Source organism: Leptosomus discolor, chromosome 20 (genome assembly GCF_034619465.1).
Source record: "Leptosomus discolor isolate bLepDis1 chromosome 20, bLepDis1.hap2, whole genome shotgun sequence".
Lineage (NCBI taxonomy): Eukaryota > Metazoa > Chordata > Aves > Leptosomiformes > Leptosomidae > Leptosomus > Leptosomus discolor.
Genome location: NC_141410.1, coordinates 9,301,536 through 9,323,112, shown reverse-complemented (window position 1 = coordinate 9,323,112; position 21,577 = coordinate 9,301,536). Strand labels below are relative to the sequence as shown.

The window sequence follows — 21,577 nt, the reverse complement described above, 5'->3', positions numbered from 1 at the left end:
AGGGCTAGGCTGGTGGGAACTGTGTGGAACAATCACAGCGTGACGTCAGCTTGCGCTTTCCAGCACACGGTTGGCAGGCAGTTTTTCCATTATAACAGAAACTAAAGATTGAGGTGAACCTAAGCCTGACTTACACTGAGAGCATATTTTCTATTACAGCTCAGTTCAGGATCATTATTTTTGCTTCAAAGCATTCTCTTACTGAAGTGATATTGAACAAATCATATTTTAAGTTATAAATCTGTGTTAAAATGCTCTGTCTTCCAGTGCTGGTGATATGAAATCAAACCGTATGTCACAGATAAGTAAGGCAGGAGAAATGTGTGCACAATGCACTGTGATCAAATGCTTGTTTCATCCTTACTGCAATTGCAACGATTAATCATCAACCACTATGTTCAAGATCCCCATCTTCAAAGCCCAGTGCAGCTCTTCTCTTATCTACATCTTTCGTCTTGTTTAATCTCGCACCTCCCCATGCTCCCTCCATCGTAACTTTCAGCCACTTGCTTTGCTTCCTCCTTTCCCTCCCTCTCTCATTTCATATTTTCTTTTGTGTCAGTCTCTGTATTCAAAACAACCTCTCACTTTCAAGGCAACAAAATCCTCAAAAAAAATTTCCCTTTTTGAAGTGTCTTACATTGGTTTCCTAAACTTAACAACGTTTCAGCTGTTTTAATCCACATCCCAATATATTTACTGTGGAGTTTTTTAGAGATTAATTGTGAAACTTGTGTTTGCTGTGAATACTGCATTCATTTGCTGAGTTCACTGGAATTATTTACAGAACAAAGTGTTATTTTGCATGAGTTGGGTGAGAGGGTCTAGTCCTGAATTAAGGAGAACAAATTTCATTGTTAAATAATGGAAGTGAAGACACATAACATATCAGGTCAACCTCAGAATAAAAATGGCAAATATATCCAAAGCAACTGAGTAACTTAAAGTCATTTATGACATTTTTTACTTCACTCAGCTATTTAGGGACAGATGCAAAAATGATATTTTCAGAGGCACACATGGTAGACTCTCACTGAAAATCAACAGAATGAATTCTAAAGCCCTTCCTGAAAATGGAGTCTGAGTTCCTTCATTATCAAGCACCTTTACAATTTTTCCCAATCCAACACAGAAAGCCTGGACTTTCCCTGTGTTTTTAAATTGCTTTTACCTATTTTGGGGCCTGTTAAACTCATAAACATTACTGTGTTTAAGTGTTTAAACTTTCATTAGCTTAGATCTGAAATGTAATAGAGTCATTATTAACAAATCAGTAGAATTTTATTTATGTAGCATATTTTATTTCATGCTATGACTAAGAGCATTGAAATGTTTTCAATACTTTATCCAAGACAAATAGTAGTTTAAGGAAAAGCCTCCACTCCCCTCTATTCCCTTTGACTTTGTTCATGAGATTTTTATAATTAAAAACTCCAACTTAACCACTACTGTTAAACCTAGACCATCCCACAGAAGGCCAGATGCAGAAAATCACTCGTATGTGGAAGTGGGGAATTAGCTCTTCCATTACAAAAAAGGAAATTATCTGAGTGTGAAAAGCCAAATCTTCATTACTGATCAAACCTTAAAGTGGAGGAAAACCGTGGTAATTTAAGATTTAAACGTTTGCTGCAAATATGTACATATGAAAAATTGTCTCATGGTAATACAGGAAATAAGGAGCTGGGATTGTTTGGCAGAGTACAGTTATTGAATCAGATCAGTAATAAATTGCTGCTTTTAGTAGGAATTGGTGGCAGGACTTCCTTGACTTTAGAAATGTCTCGAGCTCATTGGAAAATAGTTTGAGAAGAGATGGATCAATACAGTTTCAGCGGCAAGGGCTTTTTAGTCTGTAGCTGTTGTTCAGTTTTGTTCAATTTGTAGTTCTTCATGTGAGTTTTCTTTTTTTTTTTTTACATTGTGTATGCAACCCAGTATATAACATTGACTGCTGCAAAGGCTGCTGGGAACACAGCTCTGGCATATATATCAATGGTATCGGCATCAATGGGCTTAAAGAGGGACTTCAGACCACTCTTTTTATCCAGTTTCATTACTTGCTGCCGTTTTGTCTCTCCCGTTTCTATTTCTATTGTGCCATACGATCCAGGCAGGCTTCTGGGAATTCGGTGCTGCCTGTTGGAAATGGCCAGTTCCTGGTTCACACCAGCTATGGAAAGGGAAAACAGAACAATGGCGTTCTTCACATTTACCTGCAAGGGAAAGAGGAAAACCTAGAATAGCAATTTGCAGGGCAAAGGCAGCGCTTCACCCAAGCTAGCCGTGATACCGACGCGGTGACGTAGCCGCAAGCACTGAATGGTACTTAGCGCTTGCTTTGGCAGAAGGACTGCTGGAAGGCTGTGTTACCACATCTGAATTCTGGTTATAATTTTACATTTCACATGCTCTGAATTACCGAGGCACCACTGACACAGCATGCTTAGGCCTTCCTGACTGAAAATAACTGACTGACTTTGAGACAGTTATCCCACTGCGTGGCCAAAGCCAACAGGCAGTTCTCTGGCTCTTGTCAACGCTGAGAGCAGTTAAAAAATACGTAGGCCTGGACTACAAATTGTGAATTGTCAAAAAAAAATACTGTTCTTTAATCAATTCACTCTGTTTTGTCACTAACATGCATGTGTGTACATGAAGAAAGCACCAAAGCCATCTGGAGTTCCTGGAAGAAATTTCATCTACGGACTCCTTTGTTCGGATTCACTGGGCTTCATATCTACATAAATTATATCCATGCTAATTATATCTGTAGGTACCTTATGCAGTTCAGGTGTAAAAAATGTAATCTCTAGGGGACAACGTTCAAGGCTACAGGCCTAGTTTTCATTTTGCTGACAGCATTTTATTATGCTGAGCAGAGTGAAAAGACTCTCAGCAGAAGCAGCTACTAAAGAATACCTTCTGAAAAAGGCCTTTCTTCCCCATCTCATGTCATACTGTCATAATGACTTTGCCCTGACCCTACAGGAGCAACTCAAGGTTACCATAACTCACACTTGCTTCCATAGTAGAAACAGGTCATAGTGCAGGGTGATGGCTTTTGCAGAGTTATTCGCAGTATTACGCTTACTGACCTCTGCGCTCTGCCTTCGCGCCTTTATCTTGTTCTTTTGCTTTTTCATGTAGTCAGCGTTGAAATGTGCAAAGGCATATTCTACCAGTGCAGCGAAGACAAACACATAGCAAATCCAGAAGTAAACATCAAGCGCCTTGATGGCAGATGCTCGTGGAAGCGAAGATCGGGCACTGACCATCAGTGTAGTCATAGTCAGAACAGTAGTTATACCTGCAGTGTAGTGTGAGAAAAATCTATTTTAGGTTTCATAGTATACACTGTAAGAATTCTATTTACTAATCTGAAGCTGAGGAATAGTTTCACAGTGGAAGCCCCTTAATAGCATGGCTTCTCATTTTCCAAACAGGGGAGCTTGTCAAAAATGATGCGTTCGTATGACTAAGGCAGCTTTGAACATGTTATCCTTGGGTTGGTTGTAGATCAGGAGAAACAAAACCAGAAGACTTAACCCTCAAAAGCATTTGTATCTGGCCTTGCAACCCTTACTCAGGCAAACGGATCCACAAGCTCTAGGAACATTTTTTTCTCACTGTCCCAGTTCCTTCAAATCAATTCTTTCATACATCTGCCTCGCATTCACTGTTGCTTTTAACCATCTTTAGATGGTTATTTTCTGCTCTTTACCGAGGCAGCTGCTCTGATAGCATTACAGAAATTAACACATGAGGGAAATCTTTTAAAGGACCCTCTCTTCTGCAAATGTAAACATAGTATTCATAAAGGCACCTTCATGGAAAATGAGGATTATTAGAGAGCGCGATTACAACTCCAGCATACCCATCCCCGTCAGTTCCCTGAACTATCCGTTTTACCTAATGACACTCGGGCAGGCACAGCTGACTGACTGATCCAGAAGGAGACCCACGACATGGCCACTAGTAAGATAGAAGGAACATAGGACTGAATGATGTAAACTCCTCGGTTTCGCCGAAGGTGGAAGTGGAGGCTGAGCCTGGGAAACTGACCTGCTGGAAAAAAGGAAGATTCTGACTGTGTGAATTACAGCTGAACCGAGACTCAAAATAACATCTCCTGTAATGACACCGATGTACATTCTTAAACATCGTTCGGACAAGGATCACAAAAAGCTTTTTTTGAATTTTTTTTTCAATTAATCTTCATAAACCCTGCACGAGGTACTGCAGTTCTCATCAGCACTGTTAGCTAAGAATAGGTCAAATGATTTGTCTCAGGTCATATCAATGCCAGATCTGAAAATAAAATCATGAGTCTTCTCAAATAACAGTATTGCTTCAAAATGTGTGCTGTCTTATCATCTGCTGTAGAAAGTCCTCCAGATACTAAATTTAGATTTTTTAAAAGGCCAAGTTAATTTCAAACTCAAAAAAGAGCTTAGAGGAGATGTGCAGCATAAATAAGAATCTGAATACTTGAAAGAGGATGAAAAATCAGCAGGAAAGAACTGACTCCAATCTTTTACAAACATTGCAATAAACCCAGTGATACGCATACACACCACTGATTTCTACTGGATAGAATTAGAATGATCTGACTGTACGTCATAAGCCTCATCACATCAGGGCTAATGGAAATTTTTCTTTATCCAAAGTTGCAAATTAGGTCAAGAAAATGTGAGCTATACCTCAAGTGTATTTGATCAAGTGCTGTCTGGCTACTCCATGCCATATTTTGTCAAACGTACAGAACTAAAGGTCTTAATATGCTACAGTGGCTACCTGAAGGCTCAGCAAAGGTTGGCATTTTTTACAACTGTAAGCTAAAGAAAACTCTTACCAGAAACCTGACAGGTTCTTAAATTAGTTACTTAAGAAGTATTTTCTATTATAGATATAGGAGTTTCCCTGTGCAGGAAAAAGTCAGATACTGTCCCTGACTTGAAGACAGATCCTGTTACCGGATTTGAAGTTCATCATTTCTGTTGTGAACTGGTAATTTGTAATTGTGAACTGAGCAAGCTGCAGCTTATCCAGCCCATGGATCTCCTCCTGGTTTTCTGACCAGTGGTAGACGATGTCCTCTGAAGAGTAGCCATCTGCCAAAAGAAAGCTGAATAAGCACAAAGTTTGAGGAAGAAATTAAGAACTTAGAGGACTCATAGTGGAAGTCCTCTAATTCCTCTGCTACGCTGAGTTTCATCAGTCCCATGGCAAACCCGCTGTGATTCAGCCTGGATAATTCACCGTCCTGGCAACATCGATATTGCCGGTGTCACATTGGGATAGCTTTCCTACAGGGAGGATAATCCAAGTTGATTCACACTGACTAGCAATATGTGGTCTGGCACGATGCACTTCAGTGTCATGAGAAATATTCAAATTATCTCTCAAAAAGCTCATTTGCCTACTCAAAGTAGAGTAACTGATACTGTAGCACTCAAACTAGCCTACTTACCCCTGTACTGTGCTTGGATCTCAGAGTCACAGAAATTTCTGATTGTAAAAGAAAATAAGTACCGAATCTAATCTATCTGTGCCTTTTCTACTGGTGACAGATCAGAGTGTAATTCTGTACAGCGAGTCTATCTCCAAGTTCACACACTGATTTTATGAGGTAAGTACTCTGTACCAGCCTGGCAGTGTCCGGGAAACAGTTTTCCTTTGTCAGGGATTCCCCCAGTGTCCTCAAAAAGCAAGTGTCCAATTGGCTCTGCATCAGTGCTTGCAGAAATGGACAGCGCATGAAAAGTACAGTACACAGCCGAATTGTTCACATGAATCCCCACTCTTGGAAACAACTGTTAGGGCCTCCCCCAGGCTTAAAGTAGTTTAATGAGAAAACAATGTCTCTGCAAAACGCCTGTGCATTGTTTTTCTGTCAGTCCTCCTCCTAACAGCTTTTGAACTTCCTTAATGTTTTCCAACCAAAATGACAAAACGGTAAAGGTTTCAAATTCTTGATTCTTGACTCCTGAAATTCTAGATCCTTTAAAGTTTTGTAAGAAATGGTGTGGAGAGATCAAATTTGGGCATCCAGTTAGAGAAGAGCAGTATAACTCAGACCCATGTCTACTCTGAGATGCACCAGCTAGCTTGACAATCACCTCCTACATCAGCCTATTAATGACTGCAGTTTGGCAGGGGTGGCAGCAGGAAGATAACTGCTCGGGAGAGGTACAGGGCACCAGGGACATGAGAGAAGGGGAAGGATATGTATGAGAGGATTTAGGTAATATGCAAGTCCGTAGGAAATCAATCTTTGCTAGTTTTGCTGCTAACGGACAACTTGCTACTAAACCATTCATTTGTTTAAAGAGGCTTTATTTCTATATGTTTGTTTCACTGAAATCAAACCCTTCAAATTCAATTAAAAAATTCAACCACCACCAAAACTCCCTGCAGAACTTGCTGGGAGAGAGAACTGATTGCTGGTTCACTGTCTGCTGCCTCTGCGTTTGGCGATTGCATAAGTAAAACTGTAGATTGCTATTTTTGACAGGATAAAACGGTATTGTAGTTAATTGCCTAGAAAACAAAGTCAGGGCTAAAAAAGAAAAAGAGAAACTTGCATCAATAGGCCAGTGGATCTGGTCAGAAACTGCTGTTCAGTGGAACCCTCAGGACCCATAGACTCCTTGACACAAACCCACAAAAGGCCAGATGCATTGCCATTGACCGGGCGGCCCCTGCTTGTGTCCCTGGTGAATTTCATTCAAAAGTATTAATGCTCAGGGGAATAACATGCTGATCATAGAGAAAATACAGGTTGGACAAAATATAAATGCTTTCTTCACCCTCCTTTGTCAGTACAAATGCATTTAAGCCGATCCATGCAGTATTCTGACTGCTTTCTGCATGACAGATACAGGAATGCCTAGGCAAGCTAAAGAGCTATGTAAGGGTTAGTCACAATGGCATTCATTAAAAGCAGGGAATTCTTTCTTCTTCCTGTTTTCTCGTAAAGAAAAAATAGCACATCAAATTTTGCCTGTGGGCTTCTCTACTTATTCTCACTGGATTTGCTGCAAACCTGGGTAAGCTAGTGACTGTCACAATTGCACTCGGTTTTACATCAAGCGCAACGTTCCAGACATTTGTCAGCACAACTGCAGGTTGTTCATCTTCACTAAATTTTTTCACCCTGTACTTTTAAACTGGATCAGAGCTGAACTGATACTGAAAAGTCCATAGTCTAATGCCCAACACAGAGAATGAAGGGGTTTATGTTTATACCCTTTATTTCTAAATGCTAAGACACCCCTTACATTTCATTGACTAAAGCAGAATCACTCCAGCAAGCTAAGTACAATACACACAGGCTTTAAACAAAACACAGATGATAGGAAGCACTGTACTCAGCTCTTACAGCTCTCCAAATCCAGCATGCACTCCTGCTCATCCATTGGGTACTTGGAAAGGTCCATGTCACAGGCCACTGTTGAGGTAATCCTGTTCCAAGCAAGGTGAACGCCAGTTAGTTGCATTCAGATAGAGAGCCTTTTCCTCAGAACTCAAAAGGCTAAATGGAAAACTTTGAAACCTTAATGCTGATACAGGAAACTGTTTTCAAAATCCTTATGGCCATTGCCTTTACTATGTCTGGGGGAAACCCAAAGGCGGGGGGGAATTGGAGAAAGGTCAAATGACTTGTCTAATGTCAGAGGATGCTTCAGCTACTTTTGATGATAAAAAGACTTTTCTGAGTCTAATCTACTCCCTTCCACTGTCAGCAGGATCACTACCAACACCTTAAGGGTGACTTACAATTTCAAAGGTGCACACTCATTATTTTAAGAATATTACATAATTAACTTTAAATATAGTTACTGAGTTCTAGCAAGAACACGCTTCCAATGTGAGGAAATACTACTTTCTCCGTTTGAAAGATGGGAAGCTGAGCCTATATCAGACTCATAGTTCCTTTGGAAAATAGTGAGAGAGTGGAGAACAGAATCTTTGCTCTGTATTCAGCATCTTCTCGCCAAATAGTTATGGTCATCAAATAGTGATGAGATGCCTATCTCCCATTAAGGGCATTCTGAAAGTGATCAGTTCTTACGCAGTGGAAAATGTATTTGTGTTGCCAAAGGTACCTTCCTGGCAGTGTAATCCTTGTAAAGCAAAGGGATCTCTGATAGGAGGCACCAGTGCTTTCTTCCATTTTAAATTAATAATTATTTCAGGAAATCATCCTAGGAAAACTGAGTGATTACTTTATAGTCTGTTCAAAAAGTTAATACATGATAGAGTACACTTGCACGCTTTCTCACTCACCTGATGCTGTATAAAATGACTCCATCTGGCTGGAGCCTGATAAGTTTGTTTTCCACAGTCACATCATGGAACCAGGCAGACTTGGCATTTACTATGAAAGTATCTGGCAACCAGAGCTTGTCCACAAACCGGCTGTCTAAGCCCAGAGTTTCATTGGTGTGGTTGTAAGACAGACGGTCATCTCGCCAGCTCTGGTGCAAAAATACCGTCATGGTATATTCCTATGACAAGAGAAATCCCAGTTAAAAAGTGATGCTAAACAAACAATGATAATGCCTGGGGATTTGTCCAAAAATCATTGTATTAGGCTAGAAATGTATTAACTGCTTCCAATGCAAATAAGTATTTTTATACTCAGTCAACCATAGAGCTGCCCAAGCATTTTAATTTCTGTCATGTGCTTCTACCATGGATAAACCCAAGATAACAAAAAGTGACTCAGTGCCAGTGTTGTGTGTAAGGTGTTGCAAAAGTTGCATATGTCTTAATGAAGAAAATCAGTTTATGTATCTCCACAAGTACAACTTCTGGTTTTGAAGGTTTTTTAAAGCAAAACTAAGAAATCAGATGATGTTACACATCTGTAATGAAGGGAAAAGATGGAGGGAAAGTTGAAGTTTTGGTTTTAAAATTAAATCTACTGTGTTTCAGAAATGCAGTTAATCCATGCCATGCTTGTTTATGTGACTCGTAAGTTGTTACACTGCACTGCTTTATTGGAAGGTCTTTACACAAAAAAAAAGCAGCATCTCACAGCCAACCATTCCCTTAGCTTCTTTTTGGAAGTAACTGTGGTGAAAAGGAATTTGAACAGAAGTTGGCAGTAACGCGTAAGATTAGGCTTTCTGTTAGTAAGTGCTGCACCTTGCTAGCTGTGGTAAGAAATCTCAGTGACTAATACATGGCTAGATTCTTGTGATTGCCAATGTCTGCCAGCAGAGACTCTGCCTGTGTTGTAAAATAGAATGTTTGTTCTTTGCAGTACCTTCTTGTGGTAATTTCTGTGCTCCAGACATGTCAGAGATCAACTGCTCTCTAGTTAGTTAGTTTTCTACACTTCCTGTCATTGCAGTACATGCATTCACAACTCAGTAGGTTTAACTGATAACATACCATGTTCACTTCCGAGATGTGGTCAATGCTGGCTACTTCAATTGCAAGAGCAACATTAACAGGAGGACCTGAGAAAAAAATGTTTGAATGGGGTGATTTACATCATCATAGCACCTATGAAAATATAGATGAGCCAAGACTGTTAATTCTTTCATACAGAGTGAATTAATGATAAAGTACACTTTCCAAGTAAAATCTACCTTAAAGCAAGAGATTTAAATCTTTTACAGATTGCATCCTCAATTTCCAAAAGAACACCTCACTTCAGTGATAAAGGACATGAGATATGATCGCAACTACTGAAAATTATGGAATCCTTTCTGCAAACCACATCGTCTAGTTTAAAACAGCATGCAGGCAAATGCAGAAATTATCGCCGTTTAGTGTAATCCAAAATTCCTTTAACTTGGATATCGGTGATTTAAGAACTGCATCAGCCAGAAGACTGTGTTGCTAATTCTGTTGTATAGTCTGTCTTTTTTCAAAATCAAGCAAATTGTTGATTGTTATTATTTCCAGTACCTAAGTAATAGATAGTCACCTAGAGGATGAAGTTCACATAAACATCAGAGGACAGAAGGATTGTAAGAAACAAAAGAGACATTATTCTCAGCCTCACCTCCAATTCCAGGCCTGAAATTACGTGCATACCCTTTCATTAAATCATCCAGATTGGGTAACCAGGATATTTCGATGTTGGAACCTACGTAATCTCCAATGTCATTCATAGCTCTAGGTAAAGAGAATAAGTATCTTTTAAAACTTGGCCATGTTTACAAATGAAAAAATAACAGAAAATGGAAGACATTTGACTTCTTTTACACCAGAGACCACCTACAGTATAATCAGCTATATTGGTAATTTAGTGGAAAAATACTGTCTATAGATAGGAAAACCATTTCAGATATTTCTGTTTAAATCAAAACATATTTCAGGCAAGACTATGGCTTCTTTCTGAAATATAAGCACATACTTTTTTAAGGTTTTTTCTTTTTAAAATAAAAAGTAGGAAAAAAAGATTTAGAAATGTAAAGAAAGCATGAGGGGAACCAAGATACTTTGTATAGCACATAAAATGCATCTGTGGATGCTGAAATGCAGCTATCTGGGTAGCAGGACTCAGCAGCTGTGACAGCTCCTAGTACCACTGTGGAACAGCTGAGATCAAGAAGGCTGGAATATTGTCAAATGTGATGGGAAAACAGCAAAAATTATAAAGCTGGAATTTGGATTTACCATCTTCGATACTGTGAAAAGTACCACTGGGTCTCAGAAATATCTAATGGAAGGTGTACAAACACCTGAAAACTCAAAGATACGGTCAAAAAGGAGATCTCACTTAAAAAGAGATGAAAGTGTGGAAGCACCGAAGGGGGCATCCCCAGGGCCCCGACCTGACATGGAGCTGCCTGCGGGCCGGACCCAAATCTCGGCAGGAGCGGGCAGTGCCGGTGGAACTTGGGAGGTGCTGTCCATGGCTCCCGAAAGCCTGGTGGTTCTCCCTCATTCTGAGCCGAAGTGGTGGCCGCCTATGGTCCGGGTGACTCAGGAGCCTCCAGAAACTTCCAGAGGTGCCCATGGTTCTGCAGTGCGAGGAGCTGCCTATAGTGGTGAGCCTGAAGGATTTGGCCATTGTCCTGGAACCTGAGGTGTGCTCCATGATCCTAGAAATGCAGGGTCAAGAGCCCCAACTATGGTCCTGGATTTGGGGCTGTTCTTGGTCATGGTCTTGAGGTAGATGAGGTATCCATAGCACTGAAATGTCTCTGTCCCACTCCACCTTCCCACAGGTGCCCCAGAGTTTTGGGCATATAGGGATGGTTCCATCACGCTGGGATGGCCCCAGCTCACCTGCTTGTGCTGTTTCGGGCGTGCCAGCGTGAGGCAGTGTGGGTGTTTGGCCATCTGTCCTCGGGTCAGGAGTGCGGGATGCCATAATGCGCGCATCCTTTTGTAGCCTCTCTTGGGACCTGCGCGAGCCCCCAAACAGGCAGTAGGTTTTGCCTGGGAGGGAATGTGCTGCTGTCAGATTTGTGCAGCGTGCCGCAGTCTCCTCCTGGCAATAAGGCTCCATCTCCCAGGTGCTAGGCGCATGCTTCTTTCTGATCCAGTGATGCACCTTGAAGACATCAGCACAGGTTCTTGTGGCTTTTTTCCACCACCTGGCAAATGCCAGCCCCTCAGCCCTCCTGGTACGAGCAGTTGTGTGGATATTCCATGGTTTCTTGTAAGCACGGGCAAGCTTATATTGTCTTCATTAACTGTTTAAACTGAGCTGGCAGACTTCATTTGAAGAAGATCTGTGCCTGCTCATGTAATTCCTCTTGCCAGCACTGTGATTGACATGACAGGAACAGAGAAATGAAGGGCTGTGACAGCGTCTACCACAACTATTTGCAAAGAGAAAAATTGCCAGTGGCATGAGAGGGCCTGTGTCTGAATGCAAGTGCTGTCTCAAAACTCTCTGAGCACTGTTTTAGCATCTTCCACTGAGTCCAGCAATAAATTTGGCATTTGAGAGATATGTATCACTAGCAATAGAAGAGAAATTCCTTAAACATTGATGAAAGGCTGCAGAATAATATACCATAAACATACTCTGCCGTGGTACTTACACAGCTTTCTTGGAGTGTTCATGTGACATTGACCCACATAAAGCACATTTTTTTCTCTCCAGAATATGCCAGCCTGGGCATTCAGCTCAGCACGTGCAGCTACTGCTAGCACAGCAGCAGAGTGTCCTACCACAACCAACTCTTCTCACAGGGGACTGAAAGAAAAATCTTTGATTGCCCTGGTCATAAAATTCTTGGCCCACATATGGAGTCAATTATGAGGAAGGAGCTGTGGGATTACACTGTATAAATCTACGTTCTAAGCAGCAGAGACATGGAAAACTTGCAGTAAAGGAGTTGTCAAAGCTTAAGTGACCTTAAAGTGTAGGGACGCTGCTCCGAAGTGAAACTCTGTTAGTTCACAGCAGAACGCTAGAATTTGGGATACATATTAAATTGCATTTATAAGGTTTCCTTGCCATGAGCAGACTGCTGCATGTTCATCTCAAATGACTCTCTCAGGTATTTCTCAGGTTCCTACATCTCTTCTGAGCAAAGATCTCGGAAGATTCAAGAGCCATATTTTCAGCTACGTCAACTGGAGTAACACAATTGATTTAGACAAGGGCATTGAGGGTTTATAACAGATATTGACAGAGCTCTTTACCTCTTTATTGGGTGTCTTGTCGGAGTTTTTACTTCTTTATTGGGTCTCATCAACTATATAAACACTTCTTTCTATCACACTGCTGTTTCCTATGTGCAGGTCTTTCAATCATCCAACTGTCAGTATTTACTTAAATGAAATTATATTTTCAAAATACTTGGCAAGACCCAGATGCTAAGGTCTGGCTTTCTCCTGCAATACCATCAATCACTGCAAATCAAAAATTCTTTCATTTATTTTCTTTTACATTCACTACCCTATTTCTGGAAATACTGAGGCTATCAGTATTATATATACAGGATTATATTTGTATACAGAAAACAAATATTTTTTAAAATTAAGGCCTTGGCAGATTAGAGAATATGAGATTATGTTGAAAGTATTTTGTTTAAAAATGTACTTATTTGTAACTTGTAAGTCTCAGCCATAGATATGTAATCGTATTCCTAATCAGTAAAATACCTGAGCTCCTTTTATAGTTAAAGAATGATACTTTAAGTCTTTTCGTAATTAAATAACTTGAATATGCGTGAATGAATATATCTGCCTAAAATCTCTTTGCCTCTTCAGTAGAAGATGGTGCTTTTTCGATTCCTGTTGCTAAAACTGCAGCCAGGTTCTGTAAAGTGTTTTGGAAGCAATGCTCAAGCCAAAAGGTGACTACACCATCGTGACCTATCTTGTGTGCCTGACCTGTGACAATGGGAGAATCTAGCTTATGCTTCCTGCGTACTCAATAGTACGGAAGTGCTAGGTTCAAGTCGTTGTAAGATCAGAGTAGTGTGTATATTTATAAGTACTCAACCTAAGAAAAAGAATAAAACCAGCTTCTGCTTTCACAGAATAGGTATTGCTATAGGTAGCAATAATAGGTATTTCACCCCTTTCACAATAGGTATTGCTACTTGTGTGCTTCAAGAACTCATCCCCAGATCACTTACAGTGATCAGTCACTGTAAGAACTGCCAGGAGCATCATCTCTTTTGGAAAAGCCTTAGTTAGGACGCAGCAGTTGAGCACGCAGCAGTTCTCCTGTGTCACTGTTCTATTTTAACAGCATTAAGGAGAGCCGCTGAGCTAAAAGGAAGTTAAAATGACGAGAGTTGGGTTAAAAACTGTGGGCTGTAGCTTGCCATGTGTTTTAAGCAGATTATGATCTAGAGGGAGTTTTACTTAAATATCCATGACACAATTAGAAAGAATCTTGTTTCTATTATTAATAAAGCCTTAGGGTTAGATCATCGGTGTAACAAATGTGTTGAAGCTAGTGAAGCTATAGACACTTAAGACCAGCGGGGGTTATTAAAGTATTACAGCCGAAATAATTTTATGGCTAGATTTACTTTGTTGATGTTTATACTATTGGCTCATTTTTAAATTTCTTTGAAATGGGCAAGAAAATTCCCCGCACTCAGTCAGTGCCATTCTTACACACCAGTGCGGTGCTCGCAGAATGGCTCCTAGACACTCAAAGAGAATATGCGAATCAGAATAACCTACAGCTTCATTTACAAACGGTTGTCACTGAGTTACCAAAAAGCTTTTGCTAATATTAGGGGGTTTTCGTGCAGATGATTGAGGGACTGGAGCATCTCTCATGTGAGGAAAAGCTGAGTGAGCTGGGACTGTTCAGCCTGGAGAAGAGAAGGCTCAGGGGGATCTTATCAACGTACCTGAATAGGGGAGGGGAGGGCGTGAAGGCGGCAGAGCCGGGCTCTTTGCAGTGGTGCCCAGTGACAGGACAGAGGCAGTGGGCACAAGCTGAAACACAGCAGGTTCTGCCTGGACACCAGGAAACCCTTTGTCACTGTGAGGGTGATGGAGCACTGGGACAGGTCGCTGAGAGAGGTGGTGGCCTTATTGGTGGTATTTAAATGCCGCATGAACGTGGTCCTGGGCAACTGGCTCTGGGTGGCCCTGCTTTATAAATGCCAAATGCCAGGAGCAGGGGGGTGGCCTAGATGGCCTCCTGAGGTCCTTTCCAACCTCAGCCATTCTGTGAACCTATATTGTACCTTTAGGCCACCCAGTGATCACTTTAAACAGCCATAGTCTTCAAATCACATTTTGTCAGACTGACAGGGAGGCTGGTGGGGCAAGGGAAATAATACGGACGTGAGAACGAACGTAGCGGGGGCTGAATGCTTGCAGGTATGATTCAGCATGGTGTAAATGAGCCCAGGTTCTGCTTGTGTAAGTCTGATATGTGCTCTTTAGGTCTAAAGTCATCTCGGGTCCTCCAGCTTAGTAGAAATCTCCCATTCCCCTCTTTTTTTGTCCCTCAAGAATATTGAGGGAGAAAAGAAACAAAAAACTCAAGAATATTATTCTACCTATAATATTTTCATTCCTTTTTTATCTGATGAAGACAAAAGTGTAAATACTAGCAGATAGTATAGCAGTCCTCAGTCAAAACTGATGGCTTTGGAAAGCAGACCTTTATTTTCATGGCACTTTACATGCGATGACTCCTTTGAGCCATTCCTCTGGACTTCCATACATCAGATCCAGTGCTTTAAAGTTACACAAAGGACAGTGGGAGAATGCCATTCATCCTTGATAAGCAGTTGGGATTATGTATGTCTTAAAATGTTATTCATTTATTACACCTGAAAAAGGAAGACCAGCATAGAAAAGACGCATTGGAAGGGATTAACTTTTCACAGTGTAAGCAGTAAAGATGAAAAGAAAGGAAACTACTATTAGTTGATTCAGCAACTTCACTCCCTGATGTAAGCTGCTGTAAAGCTTGTTTTAGTAAGGACTCTGTAAAATTAAGCTGTTGATTTGTAAAATTCAAGGGCCGTAACAGCTCATCAGAAAGCTTATCTTTACTTCACACCAGGCCAGAGTGGGGTGCCCAGTTGACTGAACGGCGACATAGACATGCGTACTAACATCACTCTAGAAGTCATTCCCAAATCTAAAGCTGAAGAAGATGGTTTTTCAACCACACTCTGACTCTGTACATATCTCATTTCAAGCAGATATTCTGGAGAATATATTTACATCTGTCCATATCTGAAGTTAAAGCATTGTGAGAACAACAAAGCTCGTTGTTAGCAGTAGAAAACAGATTACTGCTGTTTACACGATTAAAAGAATAGTCAGTTCTCTTGCATGCTAGACAAAGGAGACCATCACCATTGATAAACCTGGCAAAACTACAAAGTCCTTCTTTGCCTAACAAAACTGTCCTTGACACAGGTTAGGGAAAGCAACTCCAAGCAATGAGTCTCAAATGACAAAGAAATCCATCTCCTCTACGTAGTAGAGCTAAGTACTATCAGTTCTAGAGTAAAAAGTACATCTATCCCCAAATCCTTTCTATCCAAGCTGACGCCTTTCTCCCAGCCACTGCCGGACCATTGCGTTCTACTCATGTGGAGCGATCTGGAGGAGAAGCATCCATCAGCTTGGACAGCCAATCTTTAAAGGGCTTGTCAGGCAAGTGAGGTATTAGCCTATCTTCACTGTCTTCCAGAATACTGCTTGAAAACCATTGCTAGAAATTTATCAATATTACTAGAAAAAATCTGGAAAGTATTTAAATTACACCAAGGAAAGAGGCAATCCGTATGTTCTGTGTGAATGAGCGCACTACAGCAGCTGAACAAGAGATAACATTAGCAGTATTATTTTTGCACAGCAGTGCCAAAAGCTCAGCAGCATCTTGAAGTCAGTGGCCAATGAGACACTGATTTTAGGTCACACTTGTAGGGAGAGTGCACTAACCTTTTGACAAATATGTATAGCAGAAAGATGTGGAAAGTCACGTTCTACATCTCCTGTTTCTTCTTTAAATCTGCCAACCTGATTCTTTTTGGGACTGTGACATAGTTGTTACGTGAATCTTTTAACCTGGTAGATGGAAATGCTAGTTTGACTGACAGTGAGGGCTGGGATGGAGTACATTTCATTTTCGTTGAGATAATCTTTTGGGCACAAATGTCCCAGATGTCATTGCCACTCAAGAAAACTTTTTATTGGGAAAAAGACAAGGAATATCCTGTAAGGTCAGTGAACAATCTGGCCTCTGTCAAACTCCAGGATTATCCAGAGCAGTATGTGTATCCTTCCCATCTGCCATTCCTGACTCTAAGTGAAGCTCACTGTAAATACGTTTTGTGTTTTGAAATGTAATTGAAAAAGCATTAGGCTTAATTCATGGCAACCTTCTGAACATAAAAGCCCTTATTTCCTGTGAGTTTTAAGCTACAGAAAATGGACCACTCTTTGCATATATTCACGTATTAAAGCTGCTCTTTTTCCATGAATAGAAGCAAAAGGCTGAGGGAGACACACAACAGAAGGACAATTCTATGCAAATGTATAAAAGTCATTTAACATAGTAGAGTCTTAAATATGAGAGATACATCTGGTTTTATTTGAATGTTAAAATCTTTCAGTAAAGAGCTACACAGTGCGGGCATACACCCCAAAACTCCTATCGATAGTACGCTTTACCCGCACAAGTGAAGAAAAATTTCACCAAGTGTATTTCAGCAGATGATCTCATGCACTACGACACATTTATTACTGCAGCATCCACAGCATATCAAACTCTGATAAAATAATGGAAGCTATGGTCCTTGCCCCAAAGCGCTGTCAATCAAATAAATGCCAAATGTCTTGCCGCTAATCACTGCCTCAAGCAGACCACGAACTACTACCTTTTAAAAATGTTTACCTGGAAACAGCAGTGGCATAAGTAGAATGTGCTGACTTAGGGTGACTGTGGCTCATTCCCTTCAGTCAAACAGCACACACGACAGAGAATTGCTCCAGTACAGCCCTCTAAAGCACCCTGAAAGGACGTTCAGAACTGCTGTGGGGAAGCAGGCTACACGTGTTCCCCACGGCCCTCCTCCGCCAAACCTTAACATCCTCTTAATAGGCAGGTTTGCCTTTGGGAAGTCTTCTGTCATACCACTGAGTTCAGAACTCGCTGAAATGTTCTTTCGTGTTTACATCTGGTTTTGCTTCCACCTTTCCACCCGCAGACCACAGAACGCAGAAGCAGAGAACTTCGTGGTGTTGGACAGCCTCAGCCGCCGTAACCACAGATCACGTTACATTCAGAAAACAAAATCAGAGCAATAAAATGTAGCTACTGCTCTTCATAAAAGCATCTCTTACCAAAAATAATTACATGTAATATCACATTACGGAACTCTAAAGAAGAAGAAGAAGGAAGTTAATGTGCTTCTTGTGCCCTTACAAGTGGAATTATTTAACAGGTCTTCTATGTGTGAGTAATTTTACTGATGCAAGGGTAAAATTTTGGTTTAGTCCTGTTGAACTCATCAAAAGTACACATGTAAGAAAGATTACTCACTTTTTACAAGATTAAAAAATGTTCTGCCATAGCCATGCTAAATCCTGAACCTTCAGAAAACTGCTGTACTACACAGAGCAGCTTTCTTTGGCCATTGAATGTCTTACACTGTGGCATATTTGGATAACTACTACAAACTGAACAGTTGGAATTTCACAAGCCAGAATTTGCCTTGCCTTTCTCTCTGCCACAAGTATATGTATTTCTAACAAACAACACATCACTGTTGTGTAACTGGAGAAAGAAAGTCAAGTAACTAGATAATGAATCCAAATACAAAATAATTTATCCAACCAATTACAGGTTGCACATATCCTGGCAGTTGCTGTGTCTAGAAACAGACCTTGAAGACAGAGGCTGAGAAGACTGACTCTTCCTTAAAATTCTTTTTTTTCTTCTTTTATACTCAAACACCACTTTTCAACCAAACCACTCAATGCTAGCCCAAGTGCAGAGAGAGAAACAAGATCATTGGAATTATGGGCAAGATCTTGATGCCCTTAGGTCTTAAGCAGTATTTTCTCTGCCTTCACTGTGATACTGGATTGCTTCAGAGCATGAGGGTGTCAGGATCTGACCCTGGATAAGAGATTCAAGGTCACAGGATAAATCATTATGTCGGTCCTGAATAAGAGCAGTTGACTTGACACTTCCTCTAATGCAAGATCCTTTTCCTTCCCAGTGCAAAAATCAGATCTCACTAATCAATTCCAAAAACTATAACAGCAATGTTACGTCTTACTACAATTATCACTTTGCTTCTTATACTCCTCGGAAGCTATTAATGATGTCTGTAAAGTAGAAGTAGGAAGACCCCTTTAACACCACAGCCATCTCTGCTCAGGATGATGTAGGCATGTTTTTAAATGCAGCAAGTTCTTTCTACTCCCCCTTCTATTTTCATTGCATAATCATGGCAAGCTTTCTCCACACACAGCCTCCAGATCTGTAGAGAATATATAGAGAACATCGCCGGTTGCCTAGCTAACACCTTCAGAATAAATGACTGAGAATTGCAAACATATATCTTTACAATTTATTATTTTAAGAAATGGTTGGTGGTCCTCAAACCTTTTTTTCTAAGATCTCTGCCTGTCTCTTCCTCTTATCTCAAGTTCAGAAGACTTAATGAACCTGTTAGACAGGAATGTTTGTATTTTGGGTTTTTAAATTGTGCCTGTGGAGGCCCTAAGCAAAGATGCTCAGTTAGTACCCACTGTTGTGATGGGTTTGATGGAAGAGTTTCATGTTCAAGCAGGCCCCCTACAGAGCTGTCTAAGGGGATGAGGCTGCGCTGGGGTGTGCAGTGCCATCACAAACAGAGATTGCCCCCGATTTAGAGTAAGTGCCCTCGGGAAAAGGCTTCCCCAGGCACCCTGTTACAAACACACCCCTTGGTGAACCCAAGAAACTGCTGCTCAGTTAGCAGAAGTGCATCCTCCACTAGAAAACGATGAAAGAAAGAAAACAAAGGTGGAGCACATTGAGGAAACTCTTCAGTCAAGACCCCTTATTCTTTTGAATGCTCATAAGCAGTCATAGCCCTTAAATGCAGAGCATCCCTGTGCAAAAGCAGGAGCTACGGGCAGGGGAAAGAGTAACAGCTACAGCCAGACACGGCATTTCTCACCCCACCACACCGAAAGAAGGGGCTGCCTAGGGCCAGTCTAAGACAGACCGATGAGGCGTTTTCTTACCTGATACACCTGTGCTCTTGGGTGCACAGTAGAACCAAGGCAGGAAAAACCCAGGTGAGAAATTCCATTTTACTCCCATTTATTAGACGGTGGCAAACAAAACCCAGGCTCCCCGGCTCTCTTGGCAGCTCCAAAGCTCCAGTGGCGTTGCCATCCTTGCTTGCCGTGGGTAAGTTGAGGCTGAGTTTAACGCAACGTCTTGCTGCTCAGCAGCAGCAGCCCCCGGAGCCTCCCCGGCGCCCGGGAGCCATGCAGGCAGCCCGCCGCCGGAGCAGGTAGCCGGGCAGCTCTCCTCCTCTGCGGGGCGGCAGCGCGGCGGGGCTCCGCGGCTCACTCCCACCCGGCTCCGCCGCCGGGCTGTGCCATCCCTCCTCCGCTGCGTTCAGAACCGCCCGGCTCTCCCTCCGGCCGCTCCGCCCGGGGGCGAGCCTGGGCGCCGAAAATAACCTCGAAAAGGACAGACTGATCCCACCGAGCGCGGCGGGGAACGAACTCCGAGTGCTCCGGAGGTACCGGACATGTCCTGTGCGAATACGCACGGGGAGGCGGCGGGGGGGCGCAGCCCGAGCCGGGGGCAAAGGCGGTTTAGCCACGGGGTGCGAGCAGCGCGGGGCGCGCCGAGGAGCGGGTCCGCCCGGCGCGGCACCGGGCGTGCGAACCGCAGCGCGCCGCGATGTGCCGGAGCCCGCTGCCCCCGCCCCCCGCCCCCGCCCCCGGGCAGACCCCGGCTCTCGGCTTTCCGAGGGGACAGAAACCGGGGAGGGGGGGGGCTCTGGCGAGGGGAAAGCGCCGCCTCTCCGCTCCCTAGAGCCGTCCCGGGCTGGGCGGGAAGAGGCAGAGGCGAGGGCTGACAAACTTCTCCCGGGTGCTTGCGGGGCTGCCCCGAAGTGAGACGCTCCGGGTTCCTCCAGCAGCGCCGCTCGGGAGCTGCCGTCCTCCGCTCTCCACAGCGCCCTGCGCCGCCGGTGCCACCTCCCGCGCCTCGCCAGCCCCCGGCGACCTCCGCTGGCTCTCAAGGACCGCGGCTCGCCGCCGGGGGGCCGGCAGGCACGGCCGGGCAGAAGGTTCCCCGGGACTTTGCCTTCGTCTTTACTTGCAGGTCAAACTCGATTTTCTCCTCCATGGTCGCGCTTTTCTTCTCTCCTCCTCCGCCTCCTCTGCTTTTTGGTGCTGTTCAATCTAGAATGACAATTTTAAAACCAACCCACAAAGGCAACACTGGGAAGGAGACATTTTAAAGAAATTCTGTGGTAAAGCAAAAAGGAATGGGCAGGTACCTGAATCAAATGAAAGGATGCGCCTGGGGTAAAGTGTTCCGTTTATCTCTTTGTATGCTTAATTTTGTACTGCTATTTAATACCAATATTTCAAAAGGCCAAAGGGGTGGTGGGTGAGTGGAGTAATAGCCCCGTGGGATCCAGGAGGAGCACAGACACAGAGCTGTGCACAGTACTTGCACGAACGTACGTGCACATACATGTAAGACCATAGGTCATAGTGGTGTAAGAATAATGGGGGGCTCTGTTTGTGGTGTAAGAATGATGGGGGGCTCTATTTCCTTTCTGATCTTTCCCTTCCTCTCCACATTGCAGTGGTCGTGCCAGCCGCTGATGCACGCTAAGGAGGAGAAGACCTAAATTTAAACTCAAGTAGTTGGATTGCTGCTCGAAAACTGGTTTTGGGGGGAGGGAAACCAAAAGATTTTGAATGGAATTTACAGGGTGACATGCAGAACAGAATTATTTTGTCTCTGTGTGTAACAGAACAGATTTACACCTTTCAGGATCTTTTCAGTTGACATTTTTTCATATTTTTCTTACTCTTAAGGATGGTGTTCCAATGAGCTATGTACCTACTCTGAGAATTCCTTGGTGTTGTTTTTCTCTGGCTAGACAGCTGTCATCTAATTTACTAG

The 21,577-nt window shown here is 42.5% G+C and overlaps 1 protein-coding gene across 1 annotated transcript; it reads right to left on the bottom strand.

The window, feature by feature from the left end:
- Positions 1-1,916: 1,916 nt before the first annotated feature.
- GABRD (gamma-aminobutyric acid type A receptor subunit delta) lies at positions 1,917-19,730 on the bottom strand. Its single transcript, XM_086475963.1, has 9 exons — positions 19,663-19,730; positions 10,025-10,137; positions 9,406-9,473; positions 8,293-8,513; positions 7,385-7,467; positions 4,977-5,114; positions 3,913-4,068; positions 3,099-3,310; positions 1,917-2,216 (listed from the first exon to the last, which is right to left on the bottom strand). The coding sequence occupies exons 1-9, from the start codon at positions 19,728-19,730 to the stop codon at positions 1,917-1,919; spliced, it is 1,359 nt and encodes a 452-aa protein (XP_086332089.1).
- Between the last annotated feature and the right edge of the window lie 1,847 nt (positions 19,731-21,577).